At 35.6% G+C, this 19,592-nt stretch overlaps 1 protein-coding gene across 9 annotated transcripts in view; it reads left to right on the plus strand.

The window, feature by feature from the left end:
* Nucleotides 1-19,592, plus strand: part of KDM6A (lysine demethylase 6A) — a 204,283-nt gene that overhangs the window by 120,025 nt on the left and 64,666 nt on the right. For all 9 annotated transcript variants that reach the window (XM_032426664.1, XM_032426669.1, XM_032426663.1 and 6 more), the window contains one exon: nucleotides 18,299-18,392. In XM_032426664.1, the coding sequence (XP_032282555.1) occupies nucleotides 18,299-18,392 (94 nt within the window). The remainder of the gene's footprint in view (nucleotides 1-18,298; nucleotides 18,393-19,592) is intronic.

Below are 19,592 nucleotides of genomic sequence, written 5' to 3' on the forward strand. Positions count from 1 at the left end.
CAAATCAGCAAAGGCCTCAGGGTGAAAGCAGCTACAGAAATCCCCTCCCTCTCCAAAGTTGTTCTTTCCTTGGAGTCTTCACTCCTTCTGTTATTACCTCAGAACTTTCTGCTGCCTTCAAAATGAGAAGTTCTGTTTTTTTCCCCCTAAAATTTTCTAGTTCTTAGTGAGATTAGTGGTCCGTTACTAGCTGAAGCAGAAGTTTTCTCACTTTTATTTTTTATTTTTTTAATTTAGTTTTTTGAGAGGAGGGGGAGAGAGAGGAGGGGAGGGGCAGAGGAGGAGAGAGAGAGAATCTGAAGCAAGCTGCTCCAGGCTTAGCATGGAGGCTGACGTGGAGCTTGATCTCACGACCCAGAGATGGTGACCTGAGCCAAAACCAAGAGTTGGGTGCTTAACTCACTGAGCCACCCAGGCGCCCCATTCTCACCTTTATTTTTATTTCTTTAATTTTTTTAAAGATTTTATTTATTTATTCATGAGAGACAGAGAGAGAGGCAGAGGCAGGCTCCCCGCAGAGCAGGGAGCCTGATGTGGGACTCTGAACCAGGACCCTGGGATCATGACCTGAGCTGAAGGCAGATACTTAACCAACTGAGCCACCCAGGCACCTTTTCACCTTTATTTTTAAGAGTTTTTGCTGGTGGTGGAATTCTATTTTATTATCTCATTTGATCACTTTAAAATTTACATTCCATTGTCTTCTAGCTTTCATTGTTTCTGATGAGAAGTTGTCTTTTGTTGTTAATCTTTTAACCTTGTGAAGGTACTATGGGGCCAGGGCCCTCCTTCCATTGATTCTTTCATTTGGTAAATTTTAGTTCCCGTTAAGATTAAACAAAACAAAACGAGAAGAACAAAATTTATGGCAAGCAGAGTATATAATTATTAGATGACAGAAGATGGACACTGTAAGCATATGAAAAGATTGAAAAATCTCTATTCTAGTACTTATAACAAGGGTTTTCATTTTCAGGTAAAAATTTAAGAAAAGCAAAAATGTCTCCCTCCCTCCCTAGCTAGCAGTAGAAAGTTACTTTTTATACTTCAGCTGATTTATATGAATATTTATTTATGAATATGGAATTATAAAATGTAAATTTAAGTAGTCATATATGGTTAGTGGCTACTGCTAGGTAACCAAATAGTTCAGTGAAAGTTTCTTTATATAGAAAGTCTTCCTGCTAATAAATGTAGAAATAATTTAGTATCACTTTACAAACCCTGAGGGCCCTGTTGCCACATTACCGTCACAGTATTAAACAATAAGACCATAATTAAGACCAAAGTGAGGGAATACTTTTTTAACAAGAGTGGTTAAGGAAGGCCTCTCTGAGCAAGAGCTATTTGGGCTGAGTCCTGAATGGAGAGAAGGAGCCAGTGATAAAAAATCATTTGGGGCTGATGGAGTGCCTGTGTGTTGCTGGGTCATTCTAATAAAGAGGTGTTACCAACTACAGTGGCGTTGTGGTACTGAGTTTATGTTCGAAAGACAAAAAGGAGGCCTATCGTAGAGATGGAGGTGCAGGGTTTTTTTGTTTGTTTCTTTAAAAATTTTTTAGTTAAATTTAATCATAAATCTGGGTTGGGGTTATTTTATTTTTCAGCTTTATTGAAGTGTAATTGACAAATAAAATTGTAAGATACACTGCTCAATGTGATGATTTGATACACATATATATAGTGAAAGGATTTCTCCCATCAAGTTAATTAACATACCCATCACCTCATATATCGTCCCCCCAAGATCCTGTATATACATGATACCAAACAGTATTTGTCTTTCTTTGTCTGGCTTATTTCACTTAGCATAATGCCCTCCACATTCATCCATGTTATTGCAAATGACAGGATTTTCCTTCCTTTTTAAGGCTGTAATACTATTCTATTATATTTATATACCACAATTTCTTGACCCATCTTTCTTTTTTTAAGGTTTTATTTATTTGAGAGAGAGAGAGAGAGCACAAGTGGGGGGAAAGGGGAGATGGAGAAGCAGACTTCTCACTAGGAGCTGGATGTGGGGCCCAGTCCCAGGCCCCCAAGATCATGAACTGACCTAAAGGCAGACGCTTAACCAACTGAGCCACCCAGATGCCCCTTTCTTGATCCATCTTTTGACAGATACTTAAACATTGTTTCCATATCTTGGCTATTATCAGTAAAGCTGCATTGAACATGGGAATACAGATACCTCTTCGAGATGTGTTTTTTGAGATATGTTTTGAGATATGGTTTTGTTTCCTTTGAAAATACACCCACAAGTGGGATTGCTGGATGATATGGTACTTCTCTTTAGGTATGGATAATTTTAATGGAATGCCATCTCCCACACACCTGTTCTTACTAGATTTAAAAATTAGATTCTCAGGTTTCTGTGTATATTATCATACCATCTCTAAATAAAGTTAATTTTGTTCCTTTGTATAATGTCATATGTCCAAGTAAATGTATTAAGAATTATTCCTGGAAAGTTGTATCAGTTATTTTTTTATGTTTTTATTTAAATTCCAGTTAGCATACAGTGTAATATTAGTTTCAGGTATACAATATAGTGATTCAACACTTCCCATTCATCACCCAGTGCCCATCACGGCAAGTGCACTCCTTAATCCCCATCACCTATTTAACCCATCCCCCCCCACCTCCCTTATGGTAACCATCAGTTTGTTCTCTAAAGTTAAGTCTGTTTCTTGGTTTGCCTCTCTTTTTTTACCCTTTGCTCTTTTGTTTCTTAAATTCCACATATGAGTGAAATCATCTGGTATTTGTCTTTTTCTGACTCACTTATTTCACTTAGCGTAATACTCTCTAGCTCCATCCACATCGTTGCAAATGGCAAGATTTCATTCTCTTTTATGACTGAATAATATTCCCTAGTATATATATACCACATCTTCATTCATCAGTTGATGCACACTTGGGCCGTTTCCATAATTTGGCTATTGTAGATAATGTTGCTATAAACATAGGGGTGCATGTATCCCTTTGAATTCGTATTATTCCTTGGGTAAATACCCAGTAGTGCAATTACTAGATCGTAGGGTAGTTCTGTTTTTAACTTGTTGAGGAACCTCCATACTGTTCTCCACAGTGTCTGCACCAGTTTGCATTTCCACCACCAGTGTAAGAAAAAGGTTCCCATTTAACCACATCTCACCAACACCTGTTGTTTCTCATGTTACTGGTTTTAGCCATTCTGACAGGTTTGAGGTGATATTGTAGTTTTGATTTGCATTTCCCTGATGATGAGTGATGTCGAGCATCTTTTCATGTGTCTGTTGGCTACTTGCATGTCTTCATTGGAAAAATGTCTATTCATGTTTTCTGCACATTGTTTTAATTGGATTATTTGGGTTTGGGGTGGCTATTGTATAAGATCTTTGTATAGTTTGGATACTAACCCTTTATCAGATATGTCCTTTGCAAATGTCTTCTCCCATTCCATAGGTTGCCTTTTAGTTTTGATGATTGTTTCCTTTGCTGTGCAGAGCTTTTTATTTTGATACAGTCCCAGTAGTTCATTTTTGCTTTTGTTTCCCTTGCCTCAGGAGACCTATCTAGAAAAAAGTTGCTGTGGCTGATGTCAAAGAAATTACTGCCTGTGCTTTCTTCAAGGACTTTCATGGTTTCATATCTCATTTTAGGTCTTTAATCCATTTTGAGTTTATTTTTGTGTGTAATGAAAGAGAATGGTCCAGGTTCATTCTTTTGCATGTTGTTGTTCAGTTTTCCCAATACCATTTGTTGAAGAGACAGTCTTTTTCCCATTGGCTATTCCTTCCTGCTTTGTTGAAGGTTAATTGGCCATATAACTGTAGGTTCGTTTCTGGGTTTTCTGTTCTGTTTTATTGATCTATGTGTCTATTTTTGTGCCAGTACCGTAGTGTTTTGATTACTGAAGCTTTGTAATATAGCTTAAAGTCTCTAACTGTGATGCCTCCTGCTTTTCTTTTTCAAGGTTGCTTTGGTAATTTAGGGTGTTTTGTGGTTCCATGCAAATTTTAGGATTGTTTGTTCTACCTCTGTGGAAAAATGCTGGCATTTTGATAGGGATTGCTTTAATTGTGTGGATTGCTTTGGGTAATACAGGCATTTTAACAGTTTTTGTTCTTCCAATACATGAGCATGGAATGTCTTTCCATTTCTTTGTGTCATCTTCAGTTTCTTTCATTAGTGGTTTATAGTTTTCAGAGTACGGGTCTTTCACCTCTTTGGTTAGGTTTATACCTTAGGTATCTTGTGGTTTTTGGTGCAGTCGTAAATGGGATTGATTCCTCAATTTCTCTTTCTTCTGCTTCGTTGTTGCATAGAAATGCAACAGATTTCTGTACATTGCTTTAGTATCCTACAACTTTACTGAATTTGTTTATCAATTCCAGCAGTTTTTTGGTGGAGTCTTTGGGTTTTCTATATATTATATCAGGTCATCTGCAAATAGTGAAAGTTTGACTTCTTCCTTGCCAATTTGGATACCTTTTATTTATTTTTGTTGTCTGGTTCCTGTGACTAAGACTTCCAGTACCATGTTGAATAAAAGTGGTGAGAGTGGACATTCCTGTCTTATTCCTGATTGTAGAAGTGAAGCTCTCAGTTTTTCCCCGTTTAGGATGATGTTAAATGTGGGTGTTTTCATATATGGCCTTTATTATGTTGGGGTATTCCCTCTAAACCTGCTTTTTTAAGGGTTTTTATCATGAATGGATGTTGTACTTTATCAAATGCTTTTTCTGTGTCTTTTGAAGTGATCCTGTGGTTCTTATGTTTTCTCTTGTTCATTGATACATCACGTTGACTGATTTGCAAATATTGAACCACCCTTGCAACCCAGGAATAAATCCCACTTGATCTTGGTGAATGATTTTTTTAATGTGTTGTTGGATTTGGTTTGCTAGTATTTTGTTGAGGATTTTTGCAACTATGTTCATCAGAGATAATGGCCTGTATTTCTCTTTTTTGTGTGTGTCTTTATCTGGTTTTGGTATCTAGGTAATGCTGGCCTCATAGAATGAATGTGGAAGTTTTCCTTCCTTTTCTATTTTTTTGGAATTGTTTGAGAATAGGTATTACCTCTTTAAATGTTTGGTAGAATTCACCTGTGAATTCTTCTGGTTCTGGACTTTTCTTTGTTGGGAGTTTTTTGATTATGATTCTGTTTCTTTGCTGGTTATCAGTTTGTGCAAATTTTTAGTTTTAGTTTTGGTAATTTATATATTTCTAGGAAATTTATCCATTTCTTCTAGGTTGTCCAGTTTGTTGGCATATAGTTTTTCATAATAATATTAAAATTGTTTGTATTTCTGTGGTGTTGGTTGTTATTTCTCTGTCTCATTTGTGATTTTATTTAGGTCTTTTTTCTTTTTGATAAGTCTGGCTAGAGGTGTATCAATTTTATTAATTTTTTCCAAGAAGCAGCTCCTCATTTCATTGATCTCTATTGTTTTTTCATTTATATATCATTTATTTCCGCTCTAATATTTATTATTTCCTTCTGTCTGCTGGCTTTAGGCTTCATTAATGTTATTTATGTAGCTCCTTTAAGTGTAAGGTTAGGTTGTTTGAGACTTTTCTTGCTTCTTGAAGTAGGCCTGTATTGCTATATACTTCCCTCTTAGAACCCACTTTTGCTGCATCCCAAAGGTTTTGGACTTCTTGTTTTATTTTCATTTGCTTCCATATTTTTTTTTATTTCTTTGATTTCCTGGTTGACCCATTCATTATTTAGTATCATGTTATTTAACCTCCGTATATTGGTGGTCTTTGCGGATTTTTTCCTGCGGTTGACTTCTAGTTTCATAGCGTTGTGGTCAGAAAAGGGGCATGGTATGATTTTGATCTTCTTGAATTTGTTGAGTCCTGTTTTGTGGCCTAATACGTAACCTGTTCTGGAAAATACCCCACGTGCATTTGAAAAGAATGTGCATTCTGCTGTTTCAGGATGGAAGGCTTGGAATATATCTGTTAAATCCATCTTGTCCATCGTTTCCTTCTTCATTTTCTGTTCAGATGATCTGTTCATTGATGTAAGTGGGGTGTTAAAGTCCCCTACTATTATTGTATTATTATGGATTAGTTCCTTTCTGTTTTTGTGTTACCTATTTGCGTGCTCCCATGTTGGGTGCATAAATTTTTACAATTGTATCTTCTTTTTGGATTGTTTCCTTTATTATTATAAAGTATCTATCTTTGCCTCTTACTACAGTCTTTGTTTTAAAGTCTAATTTGTTCCACATAAGTATTGCTACTCAGGCTTTCTTTTGACAACCATTTGCATGATAAATGTTTTTCTGTCCCTTCACTTTCAATCTGCCTGTGTCTTTAGGTCTAAAACGAGTTTCTTGTAGGCAGCATATAGACAGATCTTTTTCTTTCTTTTTTTTTTTTTTTTAATCCATTCTGTTACCCTTTGTCTTTTGATTGGACCGTTTATTCCATTTTCATTCAAAGTAATTATTGATATGTATTTATTGCCATTTTATTACTTGTGTTGTGGTTGTTTCTGGAGATTTTCTCTGATCCTTATCATTCTTTCATGGCTTGCTGGTTTTCTTTAGTGACTTATTTGGATTTCTTTCTCTTTATTCTTTGCATATCTATTATTCTTTGATTTGTAGTTACCACTAGGTTTGTATATAACATCATCTACTTATAGCAGTGTATATTAAGTTGGTTGTTTAAGTTTGAACCCGTTCTTTATTCCTATCCTCCCCATGTTTTAGGTATATGTTGTCATTTTACATCCTTTTATTTTGTGTGTTCCTTGGCTGATTTTTTTAATAGAAATATTCATTTTTACTGCTTTTGGGTTTCCTACCTTCATACTGTCACTTTTGGTGTTTCTCTTCCACTCACAGAGTCCCCATTTAGTATTTTTTGCAGGGCTGGCTTAGTGGTCACAAACTCCTTTAGTTTTTGTTTGTTTGTGAAACTCTTTATCTCTCCTTCTATTCTGAATGTTAGCCTTGCTGGGTAGAGTATTCTTGGCTGCAATTTCTCCCACTCAGCGCTTTGAATATATCCTGCGAATCCTTTCTGACTTGGAGTCTTTTCTGCTGAAAAATGAGCTGATAGCCTTATGGGTTTTCTATTATAAGTAACTGTCTTCTTCTGTCTTGCTGCTTTTAAATATTTTTCCTTATTACTACACTTTGCCAGTTTAATTATAATGTTTTTTGGTGTGGGTCTGCTTTTGTTGATTTTGGTGGGACTTCTCTGTGCCTCCTTGATCTGGATATCTGTTTCCTTCCCCAGATTAGGGAAGTTTTCAACTATTATTTCTTCAAATAAGTTTTCTGCCCTCTTTTCTCTCTCTTCGTGTGGGATTCCTGTAATACACATGTTACTGTGTTCGATGGAGTAACTGAGTTCCCTAAGTCTATTCTTGTTTTGTGTAATTCTTCTTTCTCTCTTTCGTTCAGCTTCATTGCTTTCCTTTACTTTGTCTTCTCAGACATTAGTTCACTCCTTTGCTTCTTCCAGCCTGCTGTTTAGTTGCATCAAGCATGTTTCTTCTCACTTATTGTACTTTTCATCTCTCATTCTTTTGTAACTCTCTTATTTCTGTGGTAAGGGTCTCACTGATAACTTCCGTTCTTTTCTCAAGTTCATTGAGTATCTTTATGATCATTGATTTAAGTTCTCCATTAGTTCTGTTACTTACATCTGTTCTGCCTAGATCTCTGGCCATGTCCTTATCTTGTTCTTTCATTTGGGATAAATTCCTCTGTCTTCTCATTTTGTCTAAGTCCTGCCTTCTTCTCTGTATTAGAAAAGGCAGTTATGTCTCCTACTCCTGAAAGTAATGGCTTTATGAAGAAGAGGTCATGTAGTGTCCAGAGCCTGGCGCTTCAGGGAGTGTCTCTGGCTGCATGCACTCTGCTGTTGTGTTCTGGGTGCTCTATCCTTCAGGCAAGTCATCTGCGGAGGTTCTCTTTGCCTGTCCTGGGCAGTTTTGGTCCCTGGCCTGAAATTGGCAAGTTTTAACTAGTTGTGCTCTGGTCTGCTTGTGAAATGAGACCTGTCATCACCTCCGCTGGAACTGAGGCCCTACAGAACTTTCTGGTCACGACACGTGGTGTGGGCAGGGGTTTGTGCTGGTCTTCTGGGGGAGGGGCCCATGCCCCTGGGACTGAGGTAAGCATGACTGAAAAGGGGCAGTTCCACCAGAGTTTGGGGGTGGGGTGGGGCTTAGTGTAAGTAATTTAGGCAGCCAGTGTCTGAGTTGCACTGGTTCCTGATAGTGGCTTTGTTCTTATGCTGAGTGGTGGGGGAGTGAAATGGTGCCAGCCAGCTGCTTTGTTTCCAGAGAGGTCTCTGCTTGAATGCTGCCTCTCATAGGCATGCTCTGAGAAGAGCTGATCTCCCCATTGTTTGCCCCGGGCACTCCTCAGATCATTGTTTCCATGCTGTGTGTCTCTGGGTTGTTTGCCTGACTTTTCTCTAAGAGTAGCCCGTATACCTCTGGACTCTCTCCCGGAGCCCAGCCCAGTCCACTGATACTTTAAACTTCGGGTTTAAGCCCCTCTGGTTGCAAGATCTCATGAAATTCAGCTCCTCTCATTTTCCAAGCCAGTGGCAATGGGAAATGTTTTCCCTGTGCATTCCCGTGTGCCCCTTTCATTCTCTCGCCCTTCTTTCTGACCACAGCTGTCTCCACTCTGCAGCAGCCAATATCTGTTTCTCCCCTAAACCACATCTTCACACTTTCTGCCTTCTTCAGTGTTACCTCATCTGTACAGACGTACCTTTAGTTGTGGTGTTTGTCCTGCCAGTCTTCAGGTTGATATATGGGGCACTTACGATGATTTGATAGTTATGTATTTTCCTCCTACTTTCCGGCCATCTTGGAGGGAAGTCCTCTATCAGTTATTTAATTTACCTCTCCCATTTTATTAGCTGAGACTGTAGAACCACTTTTTTCTAATAATAGTAGTAGTAGTAGTATTAATTGGCCTTTTCCTTGAATTTAATGAAATAACGAACAATTTGTCATCTAAATTTTTAATTAGCCTTTAAAGATGAAAGATACAGAATTTTCCCCTTAATTTTGTTATTAAAGCATTACTTATTTTTTAATAGATAACCCAAAATGAAAGTGCTTGAAAGAATACACAGTGAAGTATCCTCCTTATTCCTTTTCTGTAACAACCTATTCCTCTCCCCAACCTATTCCCCTCTCCTCCCCATTTCATATCTTTCCAGAGAAATCCATGTATGTATAAGCAAATCCATTTATGTGTTTGCATGTATACTCATTTTTCTTTATTTTATTGAAACATTAGCTAATTATGTGTGTTATCACTTGACCTTGCTTAAATTGTTTCTTTAAGTTAGTATGATATTTTGGAAATCATTCCATATCAGTACATGTAGAGCTGTATTATATCCCTTTGCATAGGTGTAGTGTAACTAATTTAACTGTTTTTTCCTTGAGGGATAGTTAAAATAATATTGTCATGAATAACACTGTTTATAAGAATTGTTAGTTTCATATTTAACCTTCTAGCTCTCCAGCATTAGTTTATTTCCAAAACACTGTAGATTGGTTTCACTTTATGTGTATTATAGAAATCCAAAAATTCTGAAGAAAGAGAAATTCCAGTTGGTATTTAAAGATGCAGTAAGTATACCATGAATATGTAGGGTTTATTTCATGAATTTAGGGATGATTCAATGCAAGGAAATCTGTTACCAAAACAAAAAATCAGTGTAAGGAAAACTAACAGTATTGTGAGGAAGGAAGAAAGATTTTTTTTTTTTAAAGAAATTAATTTTATGAGAAAGCAAAACAGACCTCATTAATAGGTCAAAACCTTAGTTCTCTGAAAAAATTAACAAAATAGATAATCTACTAAGTAACTTGATCAAGGGAATAAAAGAGAAAGCACATACACAAAATAAGGTAACCATGAAAACAGAAGAAATTAGAACTATAATACAAGACTACTAAGCAGACCTCTATGTAAATGAATTTGAAAATTTAATGAAACGGACTTCTTCCCAGGGAAATACAGATTAGCAAAACTGACCTCATTAGAAAGTTATAAAAGGTCAATTTCTGTAAAAGAAATAGGGAAAATTAAGTAATGCCCTACAGAAAGCACCATGGCCAGATGGTTTTACAGGGGAATTCTACTAAGCCTTTAAAGACCTGATAATTCTAATACTTTATAGATTGTTCCAGAGCATTGGAAATGAAAAACTTCTCCCTCCCTTCCTTTCCCTTTCCCTTTTCCTTTCCCCTTTCCTTCTTCTTTTTTTTTATAAAAGGCATATTTTAAAAATATAATGGAAACAAAATCCCTGATTCTAAAAATTTAACTACAGACCATAGTGCTTTCATAGCTTCTTTTGTAAAATATATGTGACATAAATTTTTACTATTTTAGCCATTTTTAAGTGTACCATGTCATTACGTACATTCACATTGTGCAACCGTCACTACCGTTCATCTCCAGAACTTTTTCATTATCCCAGACTGAATCTCTGTACCCATTCAATAATAAGTTCTCATTTCTCCCTCCACCCAGCCCCTGGCAATTACTATTCTACTTTCTGTCTCTATGAGTTTAACTACTTCATGTAAGTGGAATCATATAGTATTTGTCTTTTTGTGCCTGGTATATTTCATTTAGCATAATGTCTTTAAGCTTTGTATGTGTTATAGAATGTATGAAAGCTTAACTCTTCTTTAAGGCTTAATAATATTTCATTGTTGTATATACACACTACATTTTGTTTATCCATTCATCTATTGGTGGACACTTGTGTGGCTTCCACCTTTTGGCTATTGATAATGCAGCTTTGAACACGAGTATGCAAATATCTGTTTGAATCCCTGCTTTTAATTCTTTTTGATATCTAACTAGAAGTGAAATTACTGGATCTTTATGATAATTCTATGTTTAATTTTTTGAGGAACCATAATACTGTTTTTACCCATTTCCCCATTTAAAGCAAGTGTACCTGATAAAAATAGTATAAAAAGGACGCAATATACGGACCAATATCAGTAATGAATATTTGTGTAAAAATACTAAATAAAAATCTAGCAAACAAAATCGTTACCTCATTGAGCAAATAATATACCAAGTGGTATTCTTTCCAGGAATGCAAGATTGAGTATTAGGAAATCCATTAGTATCAGGCATCATAATAATAGAACTAAAGGTAAAATCAGATTGTTACCACCATAGGTGCTGAAGAGAAACCTTTGATAAATTCAGCGCCCATTCCTAATAAAAAACTCGTCCAGGTTGGACATAGGAATTGAGGGTTACTTTTTTATCATGGTAAGATTCATGTACTTTAGTCCCCAGATTTTATCATGGTAAGATTCATATGCATTAGTATCTTACTTAGGGGAAACACTAGAGACATTTTCACAAAAGTTAGGAGCAAAGCAGAGATTCCCACTATCTCTATTACTTCTCATCATTGTACTATAGGTATTAGCCAGTGCAGTCAGAGAAGAAAAATCAATTAGAAGCACAGATTACCATATAGAAATTAACCTTCAACAACAATAATCAGAGCATAATGTTAAAACATACCCATTTGAGTACCAGTAATTACTTGGCAATAAACTTAAAAGAGATACTGTGACTCATCAATATAAAGATACTGATTTTCCCTAAGTTACTTTATATTATAAATGGAGCACAAACATCAGTAAAAACTACTAACAAACTTTTTAAGGACTTAGATAAGTTGGTAACACGCTAGAATAACCAGGATAACAATGGCGGGAAATTGTACAGGTTATACTAACTCTACTAAATAGAGACACAGTAACACCTATATAATTCAAAATGTGGTCTGGCATGTGAGTAGACAGACCAGTGGAATATCATAGAAAGAACAGGAATAGATCCAGGTACATAGAGAAATCAAGTGTTTGATAAAGGTAATATCTTAAATTCCTGGGGTTAAGGTGGATTATTCATACATGGTTTTAGGACAGCTGGGTAGCCATTTGGAAAAGGATAAAATTAGACCCATGTCTCAAGCTATTCAAAAGAATAAACTAGAAATGAATTAGCGTGAAATGTAAAAAATATTGTACAAGTACTAGAAGCGAACATGAACTCCTCTTCAACCTTGATTTAGGAAAAGGCTTTTTAACTGTGGTCATTCTTTTCATTGCCTCTGAATTTTGAGCTAGTCAGTTTGAACAATATAAAAATAATTTCTGCATGACAGAAAAAAATAGCATAAATTCAAAGGACACCTATGAAACCAGGAGAGAATCTTTGCAGCATATGCCATGGACAAAGGGCTAATACTCCTAATATAACAAACTTGAAATTTGAGGGACAAAGGAATGAAAAGCCAATAGAAAAATGGGGAAAAAGACATGAATAGACATTTCACAGAAAATATGTAACAGGGCCATTAGACATATGGAAAAGTGGTCAGATTCACTCAGAAATGCAAATTAAAGCAACACTGAAATACAATTCTCACATATCAGATTGGCAAAAATAATAAGTGGCTATGGGGAAACAGGCACTCTCATGTATTGTGATAATACAAACTGGTACAACCCATCTGGATCAGAATTTGACAGTAATCTAACAAAGCTATATATGCACTTACCCTTTGACTCATCAGCCCCACATCTAGAAATCTACCTTGAAAGTATACCTCCAAAACTATGAAAATATATAGGCACAAGGATATCAATTGGAGCATTGTTTGCAATTACAAAATACTGGAAACAACTTAAATGCCCATTCATAGGAGAATGGTCGTATAAACTATGGGACATTCAGGTAGCAGAGTTGCATTAGCAAAGTATGAGGAAGAACTGTGTGGATCACTACGTGGATTGATTTGCAGAATGTACTGCTAAGTGGAAAAAAATGCAGAGTGTAAAAGAGTATAATATACAGCCCTTTGTGAAAGAAAATACACATGTGCAGAAGTAATCCTGAATGGATAAACCAGAAACAAGTGAGGTTGGTTACCTACTGGGGGTTGTTGTGAATGGGGTAATAGGGATGAAAAGAAGTGGATTTTCTTGAGTATATACTTTATATAGCTCTAACTCTTAGAACCTGATAATGTTCCTCATACCCCAAAATTAGTTGAATAATTGAGACCAACAAGGTTGTGAGTTAGCCCGAAATAGAATGCAGACGGTAACAAATGAACTTAACTAATGAATAACATAAGTATAGTGAAGGGGTGGATATGAAAAGAACTAACCTAAGTAACTTTAGAGAATAGTATTTTGACTATAGTCTAAAGCTGGAGACAAGAACTGTAAACAAATCCCGCACTACAATTACTTTCTCACAGTGGTATGGATTAGGAATTCTGTAACTACTTTATGTGAATATTAGGAATAAGCAAATAAGTAAACGTATTGTGGATAATGAGAGCCAGGTTTTTCACTGTCAGAACTTAAAAATAAGGAAAGTAAAGGCAAGACTGAACTAGTGTTGGATTGTAATTGGAGGTATCAATATGAATATATGGTTATTTATGGTTATGGGTAGTTGGATAGAAATACAGGTGTGTGTGTGTGTGTGTGTATACACATAAATATGTTTTCTAGCTCTGTTTGCTGGGAGGGCCTGGAGGCAATGACCCATCCCTGCAATAGTGAGTACATTAGCACCCAGATCTTTGTTTCTAAATACTATTCTTAAATATAAAAGGAACCAGGGATTCTTGGGGAGAAGTGGGTGATTCCAGGGCTTAGGCAAGGAAATTACAAGATGAGCTCTAGAACATTTTGTGGTGCCACAAAGTAAGGAAGTACTCAAAAAATGATGAGGGCATGTGGAAAAAACACAGGAGTCAACTTTTGAGGGGATGGGGTCTCTAATCAGCAAATCTGACACAAGTTTAGAAACCAATTATAATAATGAAATATACAGAATAAAATGTTTTAGCTCATACTGAAAGGAATAATTCTATATAAATTCTATAAGTAAAGGAATATAAATGAATTTGTATATTTATATTTGAATTTATTTATATTCATTTATAAATGAATTGTGATAATACAAATTGTGAATATAAATGGCAAATATATGGAAGAAAGGGGACACTTTTTTCTTATGTAGTATTTCAGTTAATGAATGAATTGAGGAATGATGAGTATCTCCCCACAAGGTGGTACTTAACTAATTTCCAAGGGACATTCTTCAAAGTAACTAGCCAGTACTTTTTATAAGTGTTGAAGTACTGAAAATAAAAAAGTGAGGATCTGTCCCAGATTGGAGGAGAATAAAGAGACATGCTACCTGAACATAGTATGGGTTCTTGGATTATATTCTGGACCAGAAAAAGGACATTAGTTGGGAGAGTTGGTGAAATTGGGAAAAATTATGTAGATTAATTAATAGTATTTTACCATTGTTAATTCTGTCAGTCTTTTCATGTATTTTGAAGCTCTTTTATTGTTATGTTATTGTTATGTCCTGATGTTCTTTATCATTGTGAAATTTTTTTTTTTTTTTTTCATCTCTGGTAATAATCTTTGCCTTGAAGCCTACTTAATCTGATCTGAATCTGGTCACTTCAGCTTTCTAATGCTTAGTTGTTTGCATGGTATCTTTTTCATCCTTTTATTTCAGCCTTCTTGTGTGTTTATATGTAAAGTGCATCTCTTAGGGTATATTTTTGGCTCTTTTCTAAATCTTTTCTGGACATGTCTTTTTTGTTTGGAATGTCTAGTCCATTATATTTAATTTGGCTGTCATTCTTGTCATTCTTGTATCCTTTGTATTTTGTTGTTTTTCTCTGGCTGTTTTCAAAGTTCTCTTTTCATTTGGTTTTTAAGAATTTGACTGTGAAGTGCCCAGGGATTGTTTTTTTTTCTTCTGTGGTTTTCTTAGTCTTTTGGATATGGGATTCGTTATCTTTCATCAGTTCTGGAAAGCTCTCAGCCATTATATCTTTCCTGCCCCATTCTCTCTCCCTTCTTCTTGGACTCCAGTTACATGTATGGTATACTGTTACTGCCTTATTTATCTTTGGATGGCTTTTATTTTTAAGTCTCCAATCTGCTATTCAGTCTATCCAGTGATTTATTTTTTAAATATCAGATATTTTTCAGTTTTAGAATTTTTTGGTTTCTTTCCATGCTCTAATTTCTTACCCATTCACTCATTATGATTCTCTTTTTCTTACTATCCGTGAATTGTTAAAATGGCTGCCTTAAAATTATTTATAAATTTCATCATCTAATTTCATGGTTTATTTTCATTAATTCCCTTTTCTTTTGAATGTGAGTAAAATCTTCCTGATTCTTTATAAGTCTGGTAATTTTATCCTGGCTGTCATGAATAATACATTGTAGAGTGACTTTGTTACATTTTTCTGAAGATTGATGTTTTTGTTTTACATAAACCGGTTAATTTTGCTCAAGGCACACTCTAAATGTGGGCACCCCTGTAGCTGACAGTGGCTGAAATGTCTCTTTAGTTCTTTTAGGCTGCTGGACATCTGCCGTGTTCATGCATAGTTCAGCAGTCAACAAGAGATTTAGGCAGAGTTTAATTGCAGAATTTGGTGTTCTCTTTCTTTCACTCTCTCCTCCCTGGGATTTCTCCCCTCACTTCTAGCTCTTGTGATAGCTTCAAAGTGTGTTCTCTGATTCTTCAAGCTAGTGAGATTGCTCATTTCTTTTGCGTTCTAGCCAACCAGGCACCAATTAAGGCCTGCTCTCAGGTGAAAATCCTAGTAAAAGGGGGTTACTCATCCAGTGCCATTCCCTTTTCTTAAGGGTTAATGTCTCTGGTTATAGCCTGATTTGGTTTCTCCCTAGGCTTTCTGATAGGTTTTTTTTTTTTAAAGAATTTATTTATTTGACAGAGAGAGATAGCGAGAGAGGGAACACAAGCAGGGGGGAGTAGGACAGGGAGAAGCAGGCTTCCTGCTGAGCAGGGAGCCCGATGCAGGACTCGATCCCAGGACCCTGGGATCATGACCTGAGCCGAAGGCAGATGCTTAACGACTGAGCCACCCAGGTGCCCTAGGCTTTCTGATAGTTGACTTATATTTTATCTGTAACTGAAAGCTCCTGTAGAACGGTTATTCCAACATTACCAGAAGCAACGCTTTTTACTAAACACCTTTAAAGTTAAACTCATGTTGCTTTTTATATGCCATATGTAATTGCTGCTTATTGTTCTAGTATAAGCATCCATCATATTTTATGTTTTCACTCCCTAGTGACATAGACTTAGGTTGACCCCAGTTCCTGATACTGTAAACGGTACCATTTTAGAACATTACCTGTGGAAAGGTTTCTTTGGCATCTGTGTCCCAAGAGTGAGCTTGCTGGATTGTAGTGCGTTTGCATACCTGATTTCATGAATGATTCCCCTTCCAGCAGGGCATGAGTGTTTTTCTTTACTCACATCCCCAAAAGACTTGGATTACTCAACTTTCTTGTTTGCCAATCTGATGGGTAGGTGGTGGTATCTCATTTAAACTTGCATTTTCTGATTTCTAGAGATGAACACTTGCTCACATGTTTTTCACCTTTTATGTGTTGGTTTTTGTGTCCATTGCCTATTTTTCTGCTTTGTGTTTCAAATCAGATCTTTACTTTTCCTTATGATTTGTATTGTTTTTGGCCATATCAAAGAAATTCATTCCCATCTCAAGGGAATATTCTCCTACATTTTATCTCTCATATGCTTCTCTGCCTATATATGATAAGAAGTAGAAATCCAACTTTATGTTTCTCAGTGTGATGCAACCAGTTTTTCAAGTATGTTGTCTTTTTATTATTATTACTTGTGTTTGGAAGTATGTTTTAGCATATCATTTGAAGGAATTGAGTTGGATAACTTGGTCCTTACCTTGTATTAATTGTCTCAACAACTTTTTGGGATCAGATTAATAGTTAGGGGGGAACTAATTGAACTGATGAGTAAAAGTTTATGTAGTAACTTCTGTTAATCTTAATGGCCAGTTCTTTCAGATCTTTACTGTGTTCACATACTGTATTCAAGTAGCACCTTATTTGTTTCTGTAGCTCTTTGCTTATCCCATTTGATCCTTAGAACAACTCCAGATAGAAAGATTGGGTATTAGCTCTGTTTTATGGATGTTGAATCATAGTTTTAGTGATTTGCCTGAGGATCCTACAGCTAATTTTGTATTTGTACCTATGGTTTTTTTTTAAATTTTATTTATTTATTTTTATTTATTTTTTTTAAGATTTTATTTATTTATTTGAGAGAGAGAGAGAGAATGAGTGAGAGGGAGAGAGAGCACAAGCCAGCTGGGGTGGGGGGGAGAGGCAGAGGGAGAGGGAGAAGCAGACTCCTTGCTGAGCAAGGAGCCCAGTGCGGGACTCGATCCCAGAACTCTGGGATCATGACCTGAGCTGAAGGCAGACACAACCGACTGAGCCACCCAGGCACTCCCCTACCTATGTTTTTTTTTTTTTTTTTTTTTGAGAAGAATTTGTTTGCTCAGGCAGCTATGGACTATTGCTGATAATGAATAAAAGCCACTTCAATCCATTGTTCTGCTGAGTATGTTTTAAAGGTAATATTTAGGAGGTTTTCTTTTGTTGACTTACCCTTTTCTCCCCTTCCCCTTTTTCTTGGAGGAGCTGTCTTAAGCTTTATAACTGTAGCAATAATGGGTTTCTGTCACTTGGGGGACGGGACTGTGGGTAAATGGTTTCATTTAGAGATTTGCCTATGGAACCTTAAGTGTTGTGAACGCTGTTACTCTGTAAGTACGGGAGGTTTGGTATCTTTAAAGTCATACATATTATAAATTTTTTCCACAGGATATATACCAGTACCTTTAAACTTAGATTTTAACTAATTTTGCACTTAGATTTTTAAAAACATTTTTGGTGTATACTCTGTTGTTTATATTTAGTTGCTTGGGAACTTGGTGTTTCTAGGTACAGAGATTATGCACTTGGAGGTAGAATATTTCTCTAGCTTCATCAGTGTTACATAATAAAGATGAAATTATTTGTTATTAAATAAGTTGAGATGATTTTAACAATTGAGATTTGGCAAATTCTTAAAAGGGCATATTTTAATACTTTATTGTATTGAATGTTTACTGGTATTAGTTACTCTGAAACATGGACCTATTATCCACAACGGTCTAGTGTTAAAGGAACATTCCGTAATGGAATTAGCACTTTCTTCTTTCAGTTGGCTGTAAGAAATATGCTAAAGTATCAGGATTATGTAGTAAATCTTTTTTCTTTTTTAGTATTATGTAGTAAATCTTAATATATGCGCTAATTCTTCAAAGATACCAATTTTATTTTTGTTTAAATCTCTTTTCTTCTGCTTTTTAGAGGAAGTATCATTCTGCAAAGGAAGCTTATGAACAACTTTTGCAGACGGAAAACCTTTCTGCACAAGTAAAGGCAACTGTCTTACAACAGTTAGGTATGTAATAGTGTACATTTAGTGTATTATAAGTATTTCTCTTTATGATTTTTACATGTCAGGGATGGCAAATATGTGGCTCATGTATTCTATTCTTTTTCCTTCTTTTACCCAGAGTTGATAGAATTAATCTGAACCGAGCATATTTCCACCTTTTGCCAAACATTGTCCATCTCATTTCAGTTCTTCAGTGTAGCTAGTCCTTTTAAATTCTCAGAATTATTCTCTAGTACTTAACCTATGGGTGAAGGGGGTTGAATACTTCCTTTGTGCCAGATATGCTTAGCACTGAATGAAGTTAAATGATTTGTCTAAAGTCACTTGGTGGTTGGTGAGCTTGCTTTCATAGCTCTGTCAGTAATATTAACTAAAACATTTCATCTAAAAGTTGTGGAACATCTAACAGTATAGTGTTTTTGTACACATGCAATATTCTAGTCTAATGTTAAAGATGAAGAAACATAGCCATTTGGATGTAATATGTCACTGTGACCAAGAAGATAGTGATTGAGTTCCTTACATTTTGTTTTGTTGTGTAGTTATTGAGTCATGTTTCTTGTATGTATGTGTTATTTGGGTTTTTCCCCCCAGCTTTTGTTTATTTGTTTTTGGTCTGGGCAAATAATTTATTCTTTAATTTTTAACCAATGTGTAGTAATATGAATATTTTCATAATGTGACTTTTTATATAATTTTAAAGTCATTTAAGCCTAGATTTTATCACTGATCTTCATGATATTGATACCTATCATATGATTAATTACACAAAATGAGCACATTGCCTTAATATAAAACTTTTGTTTTTAGCTTTGTTTTTAATTTCATCTCTGGTTAGAATTTTACTTGAGTTATCCATACTTTTAAAAATTGTGGAAGTATTTGAATATTTTTTTAATAAGTTTACAGATCATGTTTGAGTTTTGTGAATTTGTATCTTTAAATTAAAACAAGTTTATCCCTCTCTGTCCCTCCTCTACTCACATGCGCACAGGCTCTCTCTCACTCAAATAAATAAATGAAATCTTAAAAAAAATTTAAAACAAGCTTACTAGTACAGTAAAGAAAGGTTTTGTGTCCTTAAGTAAAAAGAACAAAGTGGTGCCTTTAGCATAAGGCAGCTTACTCATTCAGCTAATTTATGCATTTTAGCTGCAGTGAAGAGTATGTCAGTAGCAAAAATGCATACACCTTTTAAATTTA

This window comes from Phoca vitulina, unplaced genomic scaffold (genome assembly GCF_004348235.1).
Source record: "Phoca vitulina isolate PV1807 unplaced genomic scaffold, GSC_HSeal_1.0 scaffold35, whole genome shotgun sequence".
Classification (NCBI taxonomy): domain Eukaryota; kingdom Metazoa; phylum Chordata; class Mammalia; order Carnivora; family Phocidae; genus Phoca; species Phoca vitulina.